This window comes from Pholcus phalangioides, unplaced genomic scaffold (assembly GCF_987345545.1).
Source record: "Pholcus phalangioides strain wild (caught in Gottingen) unplaced genomic scaffold, Ppha-v1.0 ptg000011l_1, whole genome shotgun sequence".
Taxonomy (NCBI): Eukaryota; Metazoa; Arthropoda; class Arachnida; order Araneae; family Pholcidae; genus Pholcus; species Pholcus phalangioides.
This window is the reverse complement of record NW_028301604.1, coordinates 300,867-324,445: the sequence shown is the minus strand read 5'-3', so window position 1 is coordinate 324,445 and position 23,579 is coordinate 300,867. Positions and strand designations below refer to the sequence as shown.

Here is a 23,579-nt window from a genome sequence, read left to right as displayed (position 1 = left end):
ATGCCTATATAACACAACAAGTGTCTGGCATAGTTGTTAGATCGGTTACTGCTGCTACAATGGCAGGTTGTCAAGATTTAAGTGAGTTTGAACGTGGTGTTATAGTCGGCGCACGAGAGATGGGACATAGCATCTCCGAGGTAGCGATGAAATTTGGATTTTCACGTACGACCATATCATGAGTGTACCGTGAATATCGAGAATCCGGTAAAAAATTAAATCTACGACATCGCTGCGGCCGAAAAAAGATCATGCAAGAACAGGACCAATGACGACTGACGAGAATCATTAAACATGACAGACGTGCAACCCTTCCGCAAATTGCTGAAGATTTCAATGCTGGGCCATCAACAAGTGTCAGCGTGCGAACCATTCAACGAAACATCATCGATATGGGCTTTCGAAGCCGAAGGCCCACTCGTGTACCCTTGATGACTGCACGACACAAAGCTTTACGCCTCGCCTGGGCCCGACAACACCGACATTGGACTGTTGAGGACTGGAAACACGTTGCCTGGTCTGACGAATCTCGGTTCCAATTGCTTCGAGCTGATGGACGTGTACGGGTATGGAGACAAACTCATGAATCCATGGACCCTACATGTCAACAGGAGACTGTTCAAGCTGGTGGAGGCTCTGTGATGGTAAATGGGGCGTGTGCAGTTGGCGTGATATGGGACCCCTGATACGTCTAGATACGACTCTGACAGGTGACAGGTACGTAAGCATCCTGTCTGATCACCTGCACCCATTCATGTCCATTGTGCATTCCGACGGACTTGGACAATTTCAGCAGGACAATGCGACACCCCACACGTCCAGAATTGCTACAAAGTGGCTCCAGGAACACTCTTCTGACTTTAGACACTTCCGCTGGCCACCTAAATCCCCAGACATGAACATTATTGAAAATATCTGGGATGCCTTGCAACATGCTGTTCAGAAGAGATCTCCAACCCCTCTTACTCCTCTGCAGGCTTGCAGGGGCCCTACACGATATTAGGCAGGTGTGTCAGTTTTTTGGCTCTTCAGTGTATTAGTGTCTATACAATTAAAGAATCCAACAAAACACCACCCATAAAACCAGGGCCATCTTAGGGCAAGGACCCACCCGGGCATCACCACCTACATTTTGCAGCAGGTTCCCAACGATGGGGTTTTTCACAGACCCGTCACAAAAAATGATGAAAACCATAACAGGCCCCGGGTAGCAGCTCTGTCAGTCCCACTCTTGTGAGGGGTAATGCCGGGGGTCTCATGTCCATAAGTGACCCCACCTTATGATATTCTGTATAGTAGAATAAATTTTGAAAACAACTGGGAAATACAAATACAATATTGGGAAATATGCAGGCTGTTTATTTCCAGCTACGTATGGGACTACCATAGCATCACTTTGCCTAGGGGGCCTATGATGTTGAGACGGTCCTGAATACAACTCAGACTATTGGGGAGCTAAATTAATTTTAGGCCAGTGGCCTGGAGACCAATCTTCTTTGCAAAATTTTAGTTCAGTATAAATTCACTGAAAAAAATCAATTCAATATGTATAAAGGATCTTGCTTCCAGATGAGAGTCGAAGACTCTGGGTGAGACAGGGAAGCCACAAGAAAAAAAATATGGCTCAAAAATGGCCACGGGCAAAAAAAAGTTAAGAAACACTGCTCTAGCTGATTATATTTGTGATTTGACATGAGCAGCAAGGAAAATTTGAACTTGAACTAATCTCGTCTTTAAAAACTGCTACTTTATGTTAAGTGATGGAGGGTACTGAGAATTGAAATTATTTTATTTAAAACATAAAAAGATAATTGCTAAGAAACTCAAGTCCTTAAAAATAAACTTTTATTTTGAATAAAATATAGAGTTTACAACTGATTGAAGCAGTTTTGCGATTCTTTTTATGTCTCCAATATTAGAAATATGGTGATAGATTTCAATGTTATGAGACAAGCATCTTTCAAAGTGTTTGATAGTGACTGCAAGAGAACAGTGCAAAGGTTTTTAACAGCTTGCTGATGCGAAGATATATTTTGGAAAGAGAGAAAATTCAACTGCCTTTGTGGGGGAATCAAACCCATGTTCTTCCATTTTATGGGTGAACACCCTAGACCACTAGACTACAAAGACAACGAATATCTCAATCTTTCCTTGGAGCTCGTGTGCACTGAATGAGACTGTACATGGAGAGAGATGTTGGACCTAACTCAGAATTTTTTCTCTTTCCCAAAATATATCTTCATATCAGCCAGCTGTTAAAAACCTTTGTATGGATAGCGGAGAGTGACATCATCCTCAGATAAGTCACCATCTGGCGGCAACGTCAACAATTTTGAGCTTTGGCCTGAGTTAGGTCTGACTGTCCATGTACAGTCCCATTCAGTGCACTTGAGCTCCAAGGGAAGATTGATATATTCGTTACCTTTGTAGTCTAGTGCATTCACCCTGAAAGTGAAAGGACGTGGGTTTGATTCTCCACCAAAGCAGTTGAAATTTTTCTCTCTTTCCAAAATATATCTTCTCATCAGCCAGCTGTTGAAAACCTTTGTATGGATTGCGGACAGTGACATCATCCTCGGATAAATCGCCATCTGGTGGCAATATCAGCAATTGTGATCTTTGGCCTGAGTTAGGTCTAACCATCCATGTACGCAGGACTGCAACAATTCATCCTTTAGGCCCTCCTTCAGCATTATAAGGGGGCGCCAAAATGTCTTCTTGCCCTGGCTGACCACGCATCTAGTTGCTGCCCTGCATGTACGTTCCATTCAGTGCACACGAGCTCCAAGGAAAGATCGAGATATTCGTTTTCTTGGTGGTCTAGAGAGTTCACCTTAGTGAAAGGACGTGGGTTTGATTCCCTGCAAAGGCAGTTGAATTTTCTCTCTTTCCAAAATATATCTCTTCTCATCAGCCAGCTGTTAAAACCTTCGTATGGATAGAGGAGAGTGGCATCATTCTCGGAAGAGAACAGTGGTTGTGTCTTGTAACAAGGTGAGATTGAATCAAACTGGAACAAAGTGTTAGTTCTCTTTCTTCTGCAAATAGACCACAACAACACACAGTTATCTAGACATGTTGGGAAACTGACTCATGCCACAGGGGGTGGGGGCAACTGCCCCAGGACAGTTTTAGGTGGGAATAAAGAACACTATTACAAAATCATCAAAATTTAAAGTTGTGGGTGCGGCAAAATAATGTTTGTCCCAGACGGCTGAATCACGTTTGCCCTGGGTGGCAAAAATCCTAGTTACGGCCCTGCTTGAGGCAATTCTTATTGCCTCAAGCAATTAGTTAGCATTAGTTTTTTCATAAAAAATTTACTATTGAGAGGCCCCATGAAGAATTTGACTGGAGGACTCTGTGGCTAGATGCGGGGGGCCATGACTGGCATACTGGGGAGATGGGAAGAGGGGGAATAGGGTTTTTGCAGTAAAAAAAAGAAAAATGAACCCCCCGAGTAAAGCATGTGTATGCCTATGGTTAGGAAGCCAAAAAGCATCATTTATTTTATTATCCAAGAAATTCAAGCATATTTTTTTATAAGTGCTCAGTGCAATCAGTATTCATATAAATTTTTCAATCATTTCCATTGTCAAAAAAATTAAAAAGTGAAAAAAATATTGTGAAAATGGATCAATAATGCTCAAAAATTCAAAAAAAATGCCCTAACATTGAAAAAAAAGCAGAAAAATACAAAAGATGCAAAAATAATGCAAATGCTTACAACATCTGGGACCTGATGATCACCAGCTGCTGATATTGCCTCCATCTGTGGTATAGCTAGGTTTTTATCAGGTATAGCTATCTGTGGTATAGCTAGGTTGGGAGAGCAAAATTCTGAAAGGCACCTCTTTTTCTATGTAAATTTAGGTGCAAATTATGTACTTATGTAATAGAAAGTAAGCTTCAAATCTTAATAAAAAATCAAATTAAATTTATTTATATTTTCATATGACCTCTTTTTTCAAGTCAATTAAATTAAAACTTTTCAATTGATTTTTAAAAATTTGAATATTTGAGCATTTTTTGTATACTTTTACAAATACAAACTCTAACCTAAGGCCTCAACAGCAAACAGCTGAACAAGGTGGCTGAAAAAAAAAAATTAAAAGATAAAATAATAAGAACTGAAGTAAATCAAAAAGGTATATACAGTAAAACCTCGTTAAGTCGTCACCCTAACAAGTCGTCACTCTGGTTAAGTCGTCTCTTTTCTTCAGGCCCTGCCAGCTTTAATAGACAACAATTTTATTAAACCCTTCTATACTCGTCGCTAATTTTGGTTAAGTTGCACTTGTATTACACCAAAAAAAACTTTTGTGAGTTTTTTTTATGTTTCTGAAAATTTTTTTGTGATGTGTCAAATAATATACTAATAATAAGTTTTGAAAAATTCCAATCTTTCATAAGCTGTATAAGCTAAGAGGTATATCTAAATACTAGGGCTGGACAAATTGTAAAAAACTTTTAGGCTCCAGAAAAAACTTTCCTGTGTGAATAAAATTTTTTACCCGAAGAAAATATTTCCAAAATAATAATGCTTCTTTTGACTTTTTCAGGGAATAGTGACCCTCTCAAATGTTAGTAGATATTCTGCTACAAATTCCAAACATTTTGTGCTGCTCTCAGCCTAAAATTTTAGTAACTACACAAAGAAAATTTTAGGCACCAATATCAATTTTGGGCCTGAGATTTGACCAGCCCTGGTAAACACACATCATATATCACGTCGTAATATAGTATTTTTTTCCAACTTTTCTGAACCAAAAGGACCAGTGTGAAATGTCTAAAATAATTCAACAGTACCTTGGAATGCCTTTTTACAAACAATAATATTCAAGAATATTCTTTACAATATTGTTACTAATATTGTTTACAAACCTCAGGAATGCTATTTTATAGACAGAATTTTTGGTCCATCAAGCTATACAAAAAAATGCAACACCACAGAACAATCAATACACAATGGAATTCTGGGATTGCTAGTATTTCACTGAATGACCACGTGCAGGGGGGGAAATTGGGTGTCTGCCCCCCCCCCCCCCAAATACAAGAAAATAACCGAAAAAGGGAAAAAGATGGCCAAATCTATTGTTCTATCACTTTGGTTCCCTCCCCCAAACAAAATTTCTGGCTATGGGCCTGTTATCTCTCATGTTGATTACTCATCAGATCAAAAAGATCACATATTTCAATTGTCATGAAAATCACAATACTAACCCTCAATAATATTCATCCCACAGTCAATAACAATAGCACCAGGTTTTACCCAATCTTTCTTTATCAATTGTGCTTGACCAATTGCTGAAATGATTATATCAGCTTCATGAACCTGAAATTTAAACAAAATTTATAATTATCAATATGATGGCCCATGACAGTGTAGTAGATAGTAAATAGGAGAACTTGGAGTATATAGTCTTGATACTCCAAGTTGAATGGGATAGAGACTACTTCAGATTATTGAAAACTAAAATTATTCAAAAAACAATGGAGAACACATATGATACTTGTTTTACCTAAAAAAACTATATTGTGAAAAGATAGTTGAGCGAGCTCCGATGTTCAGATTTTTGGTAGATGTCCAGGATATTTAGAAAAGGAGCTCTCTTCACAGGCACCTCTCCCTGTTAGCTGACACAACCTGTTAACAGAAATTTTTGAAACCCTATGGAGCAGGGATTCAATATATTTTGCAATACATTAACAGACACTACCCTGTTAGCAGACAAAAATTTTGATCCCATGGGTTTCCGTTATTGAGAGGTTTCACTGAACTAATTTCATTGTAAATTTAAATAGTTAAAATTAACAGATGTATGGTCCATAATGAGCTAAATCCCCCTCGGCCCTCAAAATCCCACTAGTGTAAGAGGATATTACTTACATGGTGGAAACAAGCAACTCTCCTTGCAGTTAACGTTGAAAATGAAATATATTCTTATTTGATAAAAAAAAACATTCTAAGTTGTTAATCGTTCCAAGTACCAATGTATTTATATTTAGTGTTCTTAGTTTTAATCCTAATTCAACAACTTGAATCATTACATACTATGGCTGCCAAGAACCCCTTCAAACTGAAATTTTGTATCAACTGACAAATTTTTATTTGATTTTAAAAAAGAAATGCAGTTAAATACCACAACTCTGTAATCATGTTCATAGTGTAAAAATGTTTAAAAATATTTTCAATACAATTAACAATGTTATCATAAAAAAAAACTAAAAGGAACACAATAATGTATATACAGGGCATCCATAATTAAAAGAACCTATTTTAAAGTAGCCTACAGGCAAAACCAGTCATCAGAAAAGTGTGAAATTTTGTAAGAACTTCATGAAAAGATGGGAATTTGTTCTAGGGGAAAAAATAGTTGCACATGTTGTCACCAGAGGGACTTTTCATTTTGAATATACCTGTGGTAAACATGTAAATTTATGTGATTCCAAGCAGCAGCTGTTATAAAACCTAGAAACATTTGCTGAGATCTTGTTTCTCAATGTGTTTGCTGCTCACAATACGATAAGTTTACGAGATCGCTCTTTCTTGGTCAAATTATTTTACCAAAACAGCAATTCTGCAGTAACTGCTCTACGGAAGTATCAGACTTGGAAGAGGATTCGAAAAGATCCAATGAATATTAAAATCCTTTGGAGTATGATAACAGAATTTGAAACCACAGGATAGTTGGCTGTTCATCCTGGAAGAGGAAGAAAACCTGTTTCTATAGATGCAGTACAGAAGGTTTCACTTTAGGTGGAAGAGGCCAGAGCTTCAAATTCTCGTGTCAGGTGTGTAACACAGGAGTTGGATAGGCAACGTTCAACTGCCCTGAAGATCATGCGGAAAATATCCTCCGATATTATCCGTACAAACTTTCACTTGTGCAGCGGTTGCTTCCACATGATTATAATGCTCGACTCCGGTTCTCACTGCAGTTTATAGCTCACATTAAGGTAGATTCAGAATGGCTTTCGAATAAACTCTGGGCAGATGAAGCACATTTTCACTTGGATGGTGTAGTCAATACTCACAACTGCCGAATTTGGGAAAAAGAAAAATCTGCACGCTATCTTAGAGGTTCCATTGCATTCACCAAAAGTGATGGTATGATGTGGATTTACTGCATTTATTCTCGGTCCCTACTTCTATGACGAGTTAAATTTCACAGGTCCAGTGACATGTTCGATCACCGGAAAGCAATATTCATTGCTTTTACAGAACAAAATTGTTCCGGCTCTGCAAGCACATCACTGCCTTGCAGACACAATCTTTATGCAAGACGGAGCTCTTCCACACATTTCAGTGTGTGTTAAGAATGTTCTTAAAATGCATTTTACGGAAGAACGTATCATCGGCCTGCACTTCCCTAATCTATGGCCTTCTCGATCCCCAGACCTTAATCCATGCAATTTTTGGCTTTGGTGGCATTTGAAATGTCTGGCAAGTCGTGAAAATCCAAGAACTTTGACATTAAAGGCAGCATTTCAAGCCACGTGCTGAACATTTCCCCGCACACACTTCAGTCAGTTGTGGAACATGCCATCTTGCGATTTCACACGGTATCTGAAAATGATGGGTACCATCTGGAACATGTTTTGTTGCAGTAACAATTGTAAAAGTGTTTAACAATTGTTAAAATTGTAAATGTTTGCCTAAATGTGTAATTTCTTAATAAAACCCCCTCTGGTGGCAACATGTTTAACTAATTTTTCCCCCCTAAACAACTTCCAATCATTTCATGAAGTCCTCCACAAAATTTCAACTTTTCTGATGACTGGTTTCACCTGTAGGCTACTTTAAAATAGGGTCTTTTAATTATGAACACCCTGTATATAGAAATGCAAAACATATATATGATCAAACACTAGCACGGAAAACAAAACAAATATCAAAGGAGTCCCTTAGGATAAGAGTCCCTTACTTCATATAGCGAATTGGTTCTATGGTAATGCAAAATCATGTAAAGAGTGAGTTATGTGTGATCTTAACATGAGTGAGAAAGGTTTTAACTCTTTAACTACCAGAGGGGTGAAAATCTATGGACCCTAGAATTTTGGAGATCTTCTTTGAGACAAATTTTTTACCCCCATATTTATTTCTCCTATTCTTCTACTGCACATTGTAGAACCTTTCTAGACAATGACCAGATTACTGGTAGAAAGCAAAGTATTTCAACGCCCTCTTCTCCAACCAAACAAAGCGACAGAGTATGGAAAGAAGATTCATCTGTCTTCACACAGTAAATTCCCTGTGATGCCAAGTTTTGGCTACTTATGCTATTTGCGATCACCAACTTCACCAAATGTCCTCATCAACGACATTTTGGGACAGCAGAAATTGGATTAAACTTATTAATCGGTAAAGTTTTACGAATCTGAGTGTACAAAATACTCTAGAAAGAAGAATTAGAAGATCTCTACAAAATATTCTATGACCTATTCCTGTTATAAACAGATTATGTATCAAGACAAGACGACGAAAACAAGAGAAATTGTAATGCTTAAAAATAATCCCTAAACTAATCACATTTCAGAATAGTGTGGACATTATCTATTCAAGAAGATTGCAGATAACTAACACAAATATAAATACAACGCCACAACAGGCAAAATGCCCAACGAGATGGCTGAGAAAAAGATGCCCATAAAAATATGGATGTCATACTTCAAAAATACAGCAACCCAATTAAAAATGCAATTAATAAAAATTATACAATGCCCATAAAGAATACTTATGGTTGTCTCATTCTAAGTATGGATAGCTTCTCGATTTACCCATACTAGTAGCACGTCTGTTAGTAGAAGACAGAGTTTAGACTATAAAACATCCCACAAATATTTTATCCTTATTTATCGCACAATGAAACTCAATACCAGACGCATTGGTGGTAAAAAAAAAAGGTGCCCTGGGAAATACACGAGAATAAAGGAAGATTTTCTCTAATTCAACACCTTTGCATTTCTCAAAAAAGTACTTATAAAGATGTTTAAATTACACGCCACTTGGGGTCGGCCAACTTTTCAGTTCAAGGAGCCCCCAACCTGTCCTTCACAATAACTCAAAACTTATTCACTAGCCAAAAAGATTTTTTTTCTTTTTTTGCAAATAAACTACACTGTATTATTCTTTTCTTAGATTTACTAAAGAGCCACGTGTACGTATCCACAGAGCCATAGTTCCCTACTCCAATCTATGAATCGATAAAAAAAATTCTCTTTTTTGAAAAGAATTTTAAATGCAGTGTTTCCAGATAAGTAAGGACCTCCCATATTCCAATCGCAGTAGGAAATCATTCAAATCACGTTGAAGCCGAATCTTTTCACCATAAGTCTTTCTATTTTCAAGAAGTCTTTCTTTTGCAGAGTCCTGCCCAGAGGCGAATATATTTCTTAATCCAGCCCTGCTTGTTTTGATGCAAACAGAACGAGAGCTAAAAATGAAAAGAGATGTCCAAACACGTGAAAAAGCAGCAGGATAACAAACAGATGATGAGAGCCACAACCCAAATTCTGCTATTGTTATAAGCATATATGTTTTGGGATAGTATAGGCCAGGCCAAGTTTTCTTGGAACTCACCTGTATAAAAGCCCTTACTTATCTTCTCATACATCTATCGTCCACTTTGTGATAGTGAATTCTTCAAGCATCTCAACCTCTCTGTCAAGTGAATCAGAGGTTGAAAATGTTGGAGACAAGGAGTGGTGTTTATAAAAATCTATTCTAGTTTTCTTATCACTAATTTTAAGCCGGCAGGGAGGTGTCTCTCAAAGTGTGCGTTGTGGCTCCTAGGGGTGTTGCCAACCTTTTGTGAGCGGCGCCACGACAAGCTGGAAATACTGATGTGTATGTGTGTGCCCATTTATGCTTTGAAGTGGTTCTTTTGTGGATGTACAATATCTACACTAAACTATTTTGAGAGCCACAGATAAACTATGAACAGGGCAAGGGAGGCACGAGCATGACCCCCACAAGGGTAGAGCTTATGGAGCAACAGCCCTGGCGTCCGGGGTGATTAATAATTTTTTTTTTTCACGCATAAATTCATCATAAAATGCCAGTGAAAGTCTGTGCTGTGGGCCTGCAAGAGTTCCTAGCCATCCTGCTCCAGGATGTGGGGGGCCATGGCCATGAGTGATAAAAGTTTAAGAACCACTGCAGTTGGGTGTGGAATATAGAATTCGAACTAAATCCACAAAAATAAAAAATTCTTTCAGTTTTACCGATATTTGATTACTTTTGATGGAAACTTCTTACTTTTTTTGGTGTGCGTATGTTTTGCTAGAAAAACACAAACAGCTAGAAAAAATATGGAAAGATCAAACTTTGGTAATCTTAGTTTTAGAAATAATTTGGAATTGTACGTAAAAAAAACGTCATTAATTAACAATAACGACAGTGATGCACAAATACAATAATATTTAGTTGTGTTTTTTGGCATTGATTCCTTCAAAATCTAAGGGTAGGATTCATAAAGACAGTACATCTGAATTTAGACATTCATTGAGTTTTTCATAAGAAAATGTCCGAAAATAAAATTTTTGTAATTTTTAAATTACAAAAAAAAATTATGATTTTCTGATGTTTTAAAATTAATGTTCTTTTTTTCTATTTTACTACAAAAAAAATTCTTCGATTACTAATAAAACCTATAGCTAGATAACAGATCTTTTACTAGTTTCAAAGAAAACAAAATAAACTTTTAATGTGGAAAACCAGAATGTTGGCAAAATTTCAAAAAATAGTAACCACGTGTCTTTCTCAAAGCTCATCTGAGGTATTGTCATTATCAATAGTCATTCTTTCATAAGTAACTGTAGTTGTAAAATAATCCTCTTTCTCCAACAAGAACCCCTCGGTTCAACAACCGCGGGCCATCAACAATCCGTCACTGTGTCCCACCCACAGAATAAAAGAGTGTGAAATGCCAATCCCCCCTACTTTGGCCAGCTCGGCCGGATATAGTAGGAAAGAGTTAAAGGCTTTTCTAGGATGTTACAAGACTAAGAACTTTATGTCAGAGAGCAAAAGAAATATTATTATATGAATTATTGAAAAATTTCCTCTCTCAATTCTGTTTGGAACTTTTCTAGTCTCAACAGGATTATTCTATTCGATTGCTCTGATCCTGTTAACAATAACCCTGTTTTCCAATTTTTGTAGGTAAGTTCTTAACAATAAGACTCAAACAGTACATCAATACCTTCAAATCCAACAAATTTTGATGTGCCATGTCTTGCATTGGCAGGGCCATGGTCAGGAATATCACTGGAATCAGAAGCTCCAGGCCAAATTTTCTTTTGCACTACTCTATTCATGCAAGAGTGCTTAACCCTTTCTACAGTAGTAGAAATTTCACTGATTCACATTATAAATGACACAGTAGAAACAACCAAACCCTCTGTAAAATACCATATATTTTTTGAAGAAGACTTTTTTCCGATATTGTGCAGGTGATAGTGCCTTCCCCCCGCCCCAACTTTGAGAACAAATAAATTCAGGAAGAGTAATACTCTATCTTTTACTATTATTTATACTGTACTTATACTACTTTCAGACAGCGGCGTTTGGGACAAACATGGCCTCACCAGGCAAGATCAGTGTTGCCACAATGGCAGTTGATCAATAAGTTTGGGGGATGGAAAACATATTTAAGTGAGGAGCCTGCATTACAAACTCTCTGGGATGGTTATTTCCAAAAATAAGAGGCTTTCACAAGGAAGTGAGATATCTCTGCATAGCTGAAATACCAAACATCAGGTTGGGCAAGACATCTTATAGTTGTCAAAGAGAATGTTAATTTCCACTTTTGCCTTTTTAATGTTGTCAATTGCCATTTTTACACTATACAGTCATTACTACCTGAAATTGCTGCTTGTTGTGATTTTTTAAATGAACTGAACTTTTTAAAATTTTGTTTTAACAAGTCGTTTAAAGTGCAGTTGCAGAAATTGAGAAATACAAGCAATATAAATACATATTATATTATTAACATAACTCTTAGAAACATATATTTGTAAAATTGTAAAATATGTTTCACATTTACATATGTTTGTAAAATCATAAATTTATAGAATAGTGAAAGAGCCAAGTGAATAGTATGTATATAGGGTCTAATGAAAAGTTCATATCCTCCCTTTTACTGCTAAAGGTTAAGCCCCTTTCAAGACCATCTGCAGTAAGTAGGCACAGTAACAGTAAATTTCAGCAAGATGTGTAGAATCTACTAAAGAAAATTACAGCAATCCTAGGGATGAAACAAGAAAACCACAAAAACTAACTTGTAATGAATCAAGATGTAAGAACAATTCAACTACAAAAATGTAGGGCAGAGGTTTTCAACATTTTAGATAACCCTTAACGCGTGCGTGGTTACGAGACCATTCCACCAAAATCAAATACAAATACAAATACAACGCCACAACAGGCAAATTGCCCACCGAGGTGGCTGACTTAAGAACATCATGGATCCCCCGAGCCCCTACCTACTACTGCTACACCCCACACGCACCCCCCCCCCCCCGCGGAACCCCCCCAACGAATCGGTAAATGCGGGAATGTGCGTGTACGTGTAGTGCAACCTGACGTATAGTTTGTTTCTGTGTAATGCTTGTTATGTGTAGTGCTGTCATCTGCCCCCAGTTTTACTAACTATGAGTGAAGTGTTATGGTTGAATGATTTACCGTTGTAGGACTGTTGCTCTCTGTGGCGAGACTTTTTAACGGGGAGATCGGCTCGCATTTGCGCCTTGAAGTTGGGAACCACAGAAAACCAACTTCAGCCGACCACCACTGTGGGGTTCGAACCCGGATCCTCGCATCACGAGTCCGGCACTATAACCACTCGACCACCACAGCGGCATCAAATCAACACAAGTGCTTCTCTGAGTTATTTTTGTTATTACACCAATGAAAAACTATGGCTTTTGATGCCACGGAATCCCAGAGATAATCTCCATGGAATCCTAGCGCACCATAAGAGTTATCCACCAGTTAGGAACATATGTTGTAAAGTGCAACTTCGGCTCTGCGTGGACTTCCCAAGGGCTCCGCAACCGCTCTATCACAATGAAATAAATTGATAAATTTGATAAATAAACAAAGAAGAGGTCTAAATGGCTTCACTATATACAGGAATTCTAGAGTAAAAAGGGCACAGTAAGTAAAAAAATGTTGAAAACTGCTGTTGTAGAGCATTGTAAAATAGTGAGAAAGCAACTCAAAGAAGGAGAAAAGCAGTGCCGTCTATCATTGGGAAGCAACAAACCTCAGAATTTTCTAAAGAGAAAATTTCAGGAACAATTATCATTTAATTTTGACTGGGAGTCTGGGACTTACTTGTTTTTTTAAACAAAGACAAATACTATGAATTTATGATAGACATTCCATGTACCAAGTATTTAGTTTGTATTAAGCGAGTTAGTCTTAACAAGTTTCAATTGTATTGAATTTTTGGTTGTAAGAGAATAATAGTAGAACCTCTTTCATTCAAAGTAAAAAACACATTTTGAATGCGAGTGAATTTTTCTACAGACCTATAAAAGGTGCTAAAATTAGGGTTTTTGAAGCTAATAAAAAGCTAAACATTGTAGAATTTTTCTTGTTTTATTTATATGGTTTTACATAAACTGAACAAAATTAGCTCAGAAATTACCTTTTGTTTTTTCTTAAAACTTGTCTGGATAGACAACTGAGTGTTATGTTTTTACTAAATTCTTGGTTTTAAGCAGGTAAAAAATGACAGAATTATACAATACTGTTACTAGTTTCTATATAAACTAACATTTCATGAATCATTTATTACTCAAATCTCATATTCTTACAACAGATTTCAGGTCTTGTGTTCGTGAGTGGCACATAGTCACTGCTGCATGATGCCATAACATAAGTTGGGCCATTGGAGAACCCACAATTTTACTTCGACCAATTACTACAACACGACTGCCTTTTATCTGAATACCTGAAAAAAAATATCCATGCATAAACTGTCAATCTTACTGACACCATACACATAGAGAGATTTTGCTAAGAACCATAAAAAGCGTACAAATTTATAACATTTATTTTTTAAAATCATGTTTAATATTTTTTTCATTGTAAAACAACATCTGCCAACATAAAAATAATTTGCATGTATGTACCTACTACTTGATAAATTTATCAAATCATATAACAGTCTATGCTCGTTATTGGAGTCGCAACTAGATACTTTGTCAACTGGGGAAATCACACATTTTGGCACACCAACATTCAATGTAGAAGAAGCAGTTAAAGGGAGAATTCTGCACCCTCTTTAGTCTGGGGCAACAGACCCGCCCCCTAGTTATGGTCTTGCTCATTATAAGGAGCCCCATTGTTCTGTCGAAATGGCATTCATTATATTGGTGGTCATGATATTGAAAGGAAAACATACAGGATAGTCATTATGTGAAAACATTTGGGACTTATCCTACCAGTTATTGTAATGGAATGGTTGTTATATATAGAGTGGGGTTGGTTATAATGAGCACCAACTGCATTATCATATAACAAGCAAGATGGAAAACCTTAAGTAAAACAATGGCTTGTTTCCAGTATAATAATTAGTTTTTAATACTTAAAGTTGATTCCACATTCTTGAAATTTAAGAGCTGAAAGAGAAACTTATAACTTTCTTTAATACTGAAATACATAAATATAAAAGTGTAATGTCAAAATTCCTTTTCCCACCATTTTTTATAAATTTATATAATTAATATCAGCAATATGAATTGAAAAAAATGCTTTGTACATATGCAAAGCATTTAAGGGTGAAAAAAAATTGAATATTTATATGATGGATGCGATCATGAATGCCAGAACTTTGCCACTGGACTTATCCCATTGCCAAGATCTCTTCCAGCCCAGCTTCATGAAAGAGTCCAGAACACTTTATTTTTAGTGAAGAAAGAAAACAAATAACAAACATACAAAATTTTTACAACATATTTTCCCTGGACAATTAGATACTGTTGTGATTAACAAATTTAAGAAGGATGAATGTGCATATATCAGAATGAAGGTATATTTTAAAAGCAATTGGAGGGGACCCATGTAATTTCATCTGTTGCTTGTCATATTATATGCATAGGATACAACAAACAAACAAAACGAGAAACTTATTGTAAAATATAAAACATCCATCAGTGCGAGTCATCTCGCTTAACACCTTGTTGCTAAGCAAATGGGTTTGATAACTTGTGTGCTAGAAGCCAGCATCAGTTTTATTGGGTTGAGTTCACTCGCTCCGGTGGATCTAATGAAAATATATAAAATAAAAATGTTGTGTGGGGAATATATACAATTAGGGATCACCCATGCCATCTCGCTTAGCACCTTATTTGGTGAGCAACATGAATACGACAATAATACTGTCAATATGGTAAAATAATGATACAGTCACGAATGTTTCCTAAACATGCAAAATAAAAAAAATAGATGTCTCTTAAGTTTCCCTGTAATTTATTTGGTTACAATATAGAAAAGGAATTATAAATATACTGTAGGCTTTGGTTCACCATCTGTGTTGCATCATCTTATAATTCAACATTTTCTAAATGTTTAATTGTAAGTAGAGCCTGGAAGTTCAGGCAAAATGCCATAAGTGCCTTTTTTGCCTATTTTCAAGCTTTTCTATAAAAATGCCTTTTTTTAACTTTTTCTGCCATAAATGCCTATTTTAACATAGTTTTAAGTTTATTGGTGCATTTCAAATAGTGCATTTCCGGCCTTAATATGCAAAGCTTGGATTTTTTTTTGATCATTGAGAACAAAAGAAATGATTTTTAAAAAAATTTTCCAACTCTCAGTATTAATTTTCATCAGAAATCTCCCCTTCCAGCCTCATTAAAACACACGAATAGTGATCTAAGAGATAGGGAACTTGGTATTGCCAATGAGTTAACTTTGACCATGGATGGTGTTAGACGTGAAGTTTTAGATGAACGCAGCCCATTTTGAAAAGCTGAGGGGAAAAATAGAAATTTGTGTTTCTTCACATGCTTCGCATAACATGTCTTGCTCAGGCACTGGACTGCATTGTGTATGTATAGCTGATTGTCCCAAGAGGTCATCAGTTGACATCATGGCTCACACAAGGAGGGGTAGGAGAAGACGACTCTGGGAGCTCTTGTTTTGATTTTTTTTTTTACACCATAAACGCACTGCCATAATAAATAGTCATGGTTGTTTAACCATGGCTATTTATTTTACATACATATTTTTTAATATTCGATTAAACTGACCAGAGTTGTCATCAGGGATGTGTGACAGATGCAACCACTCAGGGCCCCGTACTTGAAGAAGTCCAGCATATTTGGGAATATAAAAAAAATTATTTTTTTTTACAATGAAACAAGGTAGCTATGCTTCAACTATAGAAATGATGTGATTATTCCAAATAATACATCTACTACACAAGAATTATTCGTAACTTGAAGGAGCCCACGGATCATTTTCTCTTCAGGCTCTGATAAGGATGGCCCTGGAATTGACCTCTGAGGGAGCTCAAATACTTTATTTTGGACTTGAAATCAATTTAACTTGGATAATAATGCAGCTATTATAAACTCTAATTGAAACAGTAGACGAATTAAGTGCAACCAATTTTTCAGCTACTTTTTGGACCCTTAACACCTTAGTTTTTAGTTATAAAGTAATACCTCGGTTTTCGTTGCCTTTGGTTATCATTGGTTTCGGTTTTTGTCAATTTTTTTTGAGAAAAATTTGTCTTGGTTGCCTCCGATTGCGTCATGTGCCCACTTGACCTCGCTGCTAATTTTTGTTATCCTACTCTGTGTGACGTCATATTCCTAGGAGCAGGGTTGTCTCAAGAGCATCATGGGGCCCCTGGGCCAAAGGTTTTTCTGAGGCCCTACCTGAAAAGCCAGTCATGGTCCAGGCTGTGTCCCTGGTGGGATGTAAGCCATTTACCCGGAGAGGTTGGACCACGCTGAGGCCCTACCTGGCAAATTCTTGAAAAGTTCAACCAGATTGCATTTTTGTGAGGCCTCTCCTCCTCAAGAGGTGCCCAGGTAGGCACATGCATTAAGACGGCACTGCCTAGGAGCATAGCAACAAGTTAGTTATTTATTTGTGCCCATTGAGTTTTTAAAGTAATAGTTTTTTCACACCACCCTGGGGAATCACAGATGAATGATGATTAGGGCTCTGAAGTTTAGGCACTAAAATTGGTCAAAAAAGGCACTAAAAATGCTCAAAAAAGGCACTAAAAATGCTCAAAATAAGCACTAAAAAAATGTATAATTAATGGAAGAAAGGAAAAATAATTAAAAGCCTAGATATTAAGTATTCAAAAACTGGTTAAAAATTGGTTGCACTTACTCTGTCTACTGTTTAAATTATAGCTTATAATAACTGTATTAAATTGATTTTATGCCAAAAATAAAGTGTTTGTGGTCCCTCAGGATTAGGACAATTTCAGGGCCAGCATTACCAGATGAGCAACCTGTAGAGAAAATGATTGTTGGGCTCCTTCGAGTTACAAATGATTCTCATTTAATTGTTGCATTATTTGGAAAATTCATTGTATTTTTCCTAGTTTAAACACAGCTACCATGTTTTATTGTTGTAAAAAAATTAACTTTCTTTTTCATATTCATATTACCACATATACTTCAAGGGCAGACCCCCACACCTATCACACACCCCTAAGGGCATCTATGATCAATTCAATTAAATACTAAATACCTAAAATAACTTGTCATTTTTGTTTGCAGTGCATTTGCAGTGTAAAAAAATAAAATAGGAAAGAGCCCCCAACTCTTGCATGGCCTGGGTCAGCCAAGACACCAAATGATGGCCTCTTGGGACAGTGATCAGTCAGCTATACATATACAATGCAGTCCAGTGCATGAGCAAGATATGCTATAAGAAGAAACAAATTTCTAATTTTTCTCAGCTTCTCTTATACATAGCTGTGTTCTTCAGAAACAAAAATATTCATGTCTAACACCATCTGACGAAAGCAAAGTTAATGCTGGGTAACACCAAGTTTTCTATCTCTCAGGCACTTGGACCTATTTGTGTTTAAATGGGGCTGGAAGAGTGAGGGAAGCTTTCTGATAATAATTAATACTAAGAGTTGGAGATTTTAAAAATATCAATTCGTTTGAAGTTCTCCATGATCAAAATATTCAAGTTCTACAGAATATAACCTCTTAAATTCGTGAAAAACCGAAAAAATGCTAAAATAAGCATATATTGCAGGAAAATTCAAAAAAGGCATTTATACAATTGATGCTCCTTTTTACAAATCCGTACGGACTTGATAATTAGTTTGTAAAATCAAAAGTTTGTAAATGCAAGAGTCTGTCCAGACTTTTTTGTAAAGTACCATTCTTGTGAGAATTTTCCTTATTTTTGTGAAAAGGATCATTAATTTTGTGGAAAATAAGTAATTTGAAGCAAAGTGATCTAGTTAATCTATCACAAAAGGAATGAAATTCCAAATTTATGGTTTCAATAATTTTTATTTTATACAAATACAAATACAAATACAAATACAACGCCACAACAGGCAAAATGCCCAACGAGGTGGCTGATAAAAAGATGCCCATAAAAATATGGTTGTCATATGTTTCAAAAATACAGCAACCCAATTAAAAATGCAATTAACACAAATTACAAACAATATATACACATGATAAAATATTATACAATGCCCATAAAGAATACTTATGGTTGTCTTATTCTAAGAATGGATAGCTTCCCGATTTACCCCAACATGTTTATCGTATTTCTTTTTAAACGTGTCAATTGTGTTACAATTTACTACCTCCGGGGGTAAGCTATTCCATTTATTAACAACCCTATTGGAGAAAAATTCCCTGCGACACCATAACCTTGCATTGTCCCTCACCAATCGATACTGGTGTCCCCTTGTAAAAGCAGTCGATTGGCGGTGTACTAAAAGTTCATGGTCCATCCTATCCATCCCATTGAAAATTTTGAACACTTCGATCATATCTCCTCGACACCTGCGTTCATCCAATGAAACCATATTCAAAAAATGAAGTCTTTCTTCATAACTCAAGCCCTGTGTGCCAATAAGGACACGCGTAGCTCTCCTCTGCACCCCTTCAACCAAGTCTATGTCCCTCTGTAGGTATGGTCTCCAAAACCTTACAGCATACTCCAGTCCAGGACGAACTAAGCCTCGAAAAAGCGGAAGAATGACTTTAGGAGAACGCGAAGAGACCTTTTTGAAAATGAGACCAAGCATTCTATTCGATTTTTTGACAACCGCTGAACAATGTTCAGAAAACTTAAGTCGCTCGTCAATGAGAATTCCCAAATCGGTGACTCTAGTTGCATCCGGGATAGTGACACCATTCAACTCGTAAGAGAACCGTGGGTTGTTCGAACCAAAATGAGCGACCATGCACTTATCTATGCTAAACGTCATGCTCCATTCATTTGCCCATGCTGCAATCTTGTTTAAGTTGGTCTGGAGCAACTCCCTATCGCTTTCATTTCCGATTACCCCCATTAGCTTCACATCATCTGCGAATTTGCTAGTAATTCCATCGATACCCTGATCGAGTTTGTCGATAAAAAGTGAAAAAAGTATGGGGCCAAGGACACTTCCCTGAGGAACTCCACTTGTGACGTCTGTCCAACCAGAGAATTCCCCGTTCACCATAACTCGTTGCGACCTATCTCTTAACCACGATTCTATCCAATTCAGCAAGTTGCCCCCTATTCCAATCTCGTGTAAACGCTTCAAGAGTTTGCCATGTTGGACCCGATCGAATGCCTTCTGGAAATCAAGGTAAACAACGTCGACATTTTTGCTCTTACCCAAAGCCTTAGTCACGTAATCATAGAAGCAAAGGAGGTTAGTTACACATGACTTCCCCTTCCTGAACCCATGCTGATTATCCGACAATACATTATTCTCGTCTATCCACTTCACAAACTGCCTTTTGATGATAATTTCCAAAATTTTCGAGAGGGAGCTCGTCAAACTCACTGGACGATAATTAGACACCACTTCTCTACTACCCTTCTTAAATATCGGAACAACGTTAGCCAGTTTCCAATCTCTCGGGACGATACCCTCAGCAACACTACTCCTGTATATCTGTGCGACTGGCCCCAACAATTCATTAGCACCTTCCCTGAGAACCCTGGGATAGATATCATCTGGTCCTGGTGCTTTGCTTGCACATACATTTCTTAGAAGATTTAGGACCTCCACGTCTTCCACTTGAATATCGTTGAGCGTTTTATTACCCCATGCAACACCCGTATATCGAATATCATTATCTCCATTAAAAACCGACGCGAAAAAGTCATTGAAAGCACTACACATGCCTACATTGCTCTCTACTTTTGAGCCTCCTATCGAGAGGGGGCCAACTGTCCCCTTACATCCATTATTGACGTATCGAAAAAATGATTTTGGGTCAGATTTGGGAAAACTAACCCAAAGTTTGGCTGGATACACCCCTGAAATGGGAAAGACCATGAAAAAAAATGCAGGAAATAAAAAATGAGTTAGTCATTCGCCTTTATTGATGATTTCCATAAAAATCACTTGTTTTTGTTTGCTTCATCACAACGTTTTGGTAAATAAGAGATTCCATGGAATTGATACAGGACATAGTTTCCCAAACTTTTTGTTTCATCACCTCCCCCCCCCCCTCAAAAATATTTTTTCACATCAGCAATCCATTCCCCCCAATCCATAGGATCTTATACTAAACCCTAAGCTTTACCACCACCCCAGACCTTTTAATCACCCCTCAGGAGGAGATATTGCCCACTTTGGAAAACACTGATATAGGATAACATTTCATGCAAATCTCGCTTTTCTGAAATATTTTCAGGATTTCAGAACACTGCTGGAACCACTTGCCATAGAAACAATCTTTTGCTGATATCATTAGAGGACTCAATGTAATTTTTTGAATCCTGTACTTTTTGGTAATTCTTGTCTTTGTAAGAGATCGCATATTAATTTCTTTCAAAATATATTTTTTCATTCAGTGTCAAGCACAATCTTTTCTGTTGACATTGCAAAGAGGGAACTAGACGAACAGCAATTGGCTGAAATAAAATTTAAATAGATCCATTCAGTATGTACAAAGAGTGAATTACATTGGCAACACATCTTCAATTCATGGTCACCCCCACCAACAATTAAAGCCTCTTTCCTGGCATATGTTTACAAAACACCTATATGTTGGTGATGACAAATTGGTGAACGCTATATACCTCTCATATTTTCCCTCTATTTTCTCTTAAAACACATAGAACATCAGAATTTAAGTTTACTTTTGATTACAACAAATTTGGAGGCAGCTGGAAGAATAAAATAAAAAAAATGAAAATAGGAGAAGAAAAATGAATTTTGTAAAATAGAGCAGATTTTAACATTAGCTTAATGGCATGCTGTTTGGATCAGAGGACCAGTTCGTAAAAAAGGAGCATGTTCATAAGTTGGAGGTTCATAAAATTGAGCATCGACTGTACAAAAAAGTTTGGAAATAGGCAAAAAGAGACATTTATTGCATTTTGTCTGAACTTCCAGTTTCTAATGATGATAAAGCATGGGTGGCAAAAGATTGAGAAGCACTGCCTTATAGCCTTCATTTTTAGTATTTATTGATTTTAAGGTAATCTCTGTTAACCCATTTGCATCTGCAAGCAGAATATTTCATGAATTTTCATTGTTTTTTATTACCAAGATGGAATAGCCCATGAAATGTAGCTTGTTCCGCATTGCCAAAAGCAGAATGATTAGCTAGTGCTAAGGGTCTCATTTTGCAGAAGTGAAACAATCTGCAAATTTTTTCTGGAGGTAAAGAAAAATACTTGAGGCTATAATTTTCATGGGTTTACCTAATTTAAATAATTTCACATAGTTTAGTTTTGCCCTTTTCTTCATCAAATCCAGTCTAGGTCTGTATTATAATGGTATGTAAAACCATTTTTACACACACAAACAATGAATTTTGATACATTCAGGAGTGAGTTGAATGCATAAGATTTATGAAAATTATAGAAAATTTAGAGCTGTGAAAAATGAAAAATGGGTTAACACCTACTTTCCAAAATTACTGACTTTTCACAGTATTTTCAATTTGAAGTCAATTCAGAAACAATTCGAAGGATATTATTGCTTATCACAAAATGTGTATTTGATAACATTTTTCATCAACAGCAGTTCTTAACTTATATCAGTTTTATCAAGCAGATGATAAAAATTAAATATGAGCACCTTTTCTTATGCTTTTTCCACATCTGCATCCTTACTGGAAAAAACTGGTAGCTGCTTGGCCATTGTATAAAAGTGTTATACACATTTTGGCAATTGCCTACCAGTGTATAACATTGTTATACACTGGTAGGCAATTGCCAAATTATATTCAGTGTATAACATTGTTATACACTGAATTTTTAATCAAAAATTAAAGCGGTTAGACTCGCTTATGACGAGCCCACTTTTAGCAAGAGTCTGGATTTAACGAGCAAAGTAATAAATTTTGTTTGGTACAATGGTAATTGTATGATATTTCTGTGGCTTTTAGCAAGCAGGTTTTTTTGGTGGTTCATAGTTAGTAAGGGATTTCAAAGAGAAACCCTTGAAAAAATACAATATGGAATACAAATATGAGAGAAAATGAAAAATAAATGCATGAAGAACCACAAAACTATTTGAGTTTCTTTTCACATCTCTCAGAATATAGAGATAATAGGCACTTTGACAAAGATAATGCACTTAATGCAAAAGATGACGGTCAACCAAAAAATGGTTCAATACAAGGTTTATCACCCCTTTAGGTTTGTTGTCAATGTGGGCATTTCGTTTAGAAGGGAGGAATGGGGTGGAAAATGAAGATAAAAACTGCCTGATAAGAATTTTAAAAAATGGCTAATCCACCCCTTTCTCAAATTCTAATACAGTCTCCATGTGTTTGATTGTGCGGATCGTCAGTGGAATTTTTTATTTTCCTGTGTGTGTGTATATATATATATATAGTGTTTTTATTTTAAAAAATGCTAAAACAGCAAAGTTTTCACATTCAATGTTAGATAGATATCAAGTGCATCAGTGTTAATTCAAAGTTAGATAGGAATCATCAAGGTAAATAAAAAATCTATACCACAAATATCTATACAATCTTATACATACTTGCTACAAGCACTAAATTTCTAAAAAAAATTTCATTTTTTTTCACTTGAAAACAGATTTAGACAGTAACTAGATATAACAAGCATTGTTGCTGGAAACGAGCTCCTTGTTATAAGCGGGTTCGACTCTACGTGCTAAGTGAATGTGTTTATTGAAAGATCCCCATTTTTCTTTGTAAAAAGGTCCAGACCTGGTTTTTGAAAGATAAAATTCCATATTCCTTGGAATAAAATAGCGAGTAAAACCATTAAAATTTATTTTTGTGCTAAACGTAAGCTCAACATCGGTCTATATGCAGCAAAAATTTCTATTGAATACAAATTACTTACATTCTACAAAAAAATGTTCGTTTAAAAAGTGTTTGCTGAATACTCAGAACCAACTGTAACCAGTTGA

The 23,579-nt window shown here is 36.5% G+C and overlaps 1 protein-coding gene across 6 annotated transcripts in view; it reads right to left on the bottom strand.

Moving 5' to 3' along the window:
* The window catches only part of pug (pug C-1-tetrahydrofolate synthase, cytoplasmic), a 114,569-nt gene that overhangs the window by 75,315 nt on the left and 15,675 nt on the right, over positions 1-23,579 (bottom strand). For all 6 annotated transcript variants that reach the window (XM_089238693.1, XM_089238695.1, XM_089238691.1 and 3 more), the window contains exons 8-9: positions 13,828-13,964; positions 5,224-5,335 (exon numbers count right to left, since the gene is read on the bottom strand). In XM_089238693.1, coding sequence (XP_089094819.1) covers positions 5,224-5,335; positions 13,828-13,964 — 249 coding nt within the window. The remainder of the gene's footprint in view (positions 1-5,223; positions 5,336-13,827; positions 13,965-23,579) is intronic.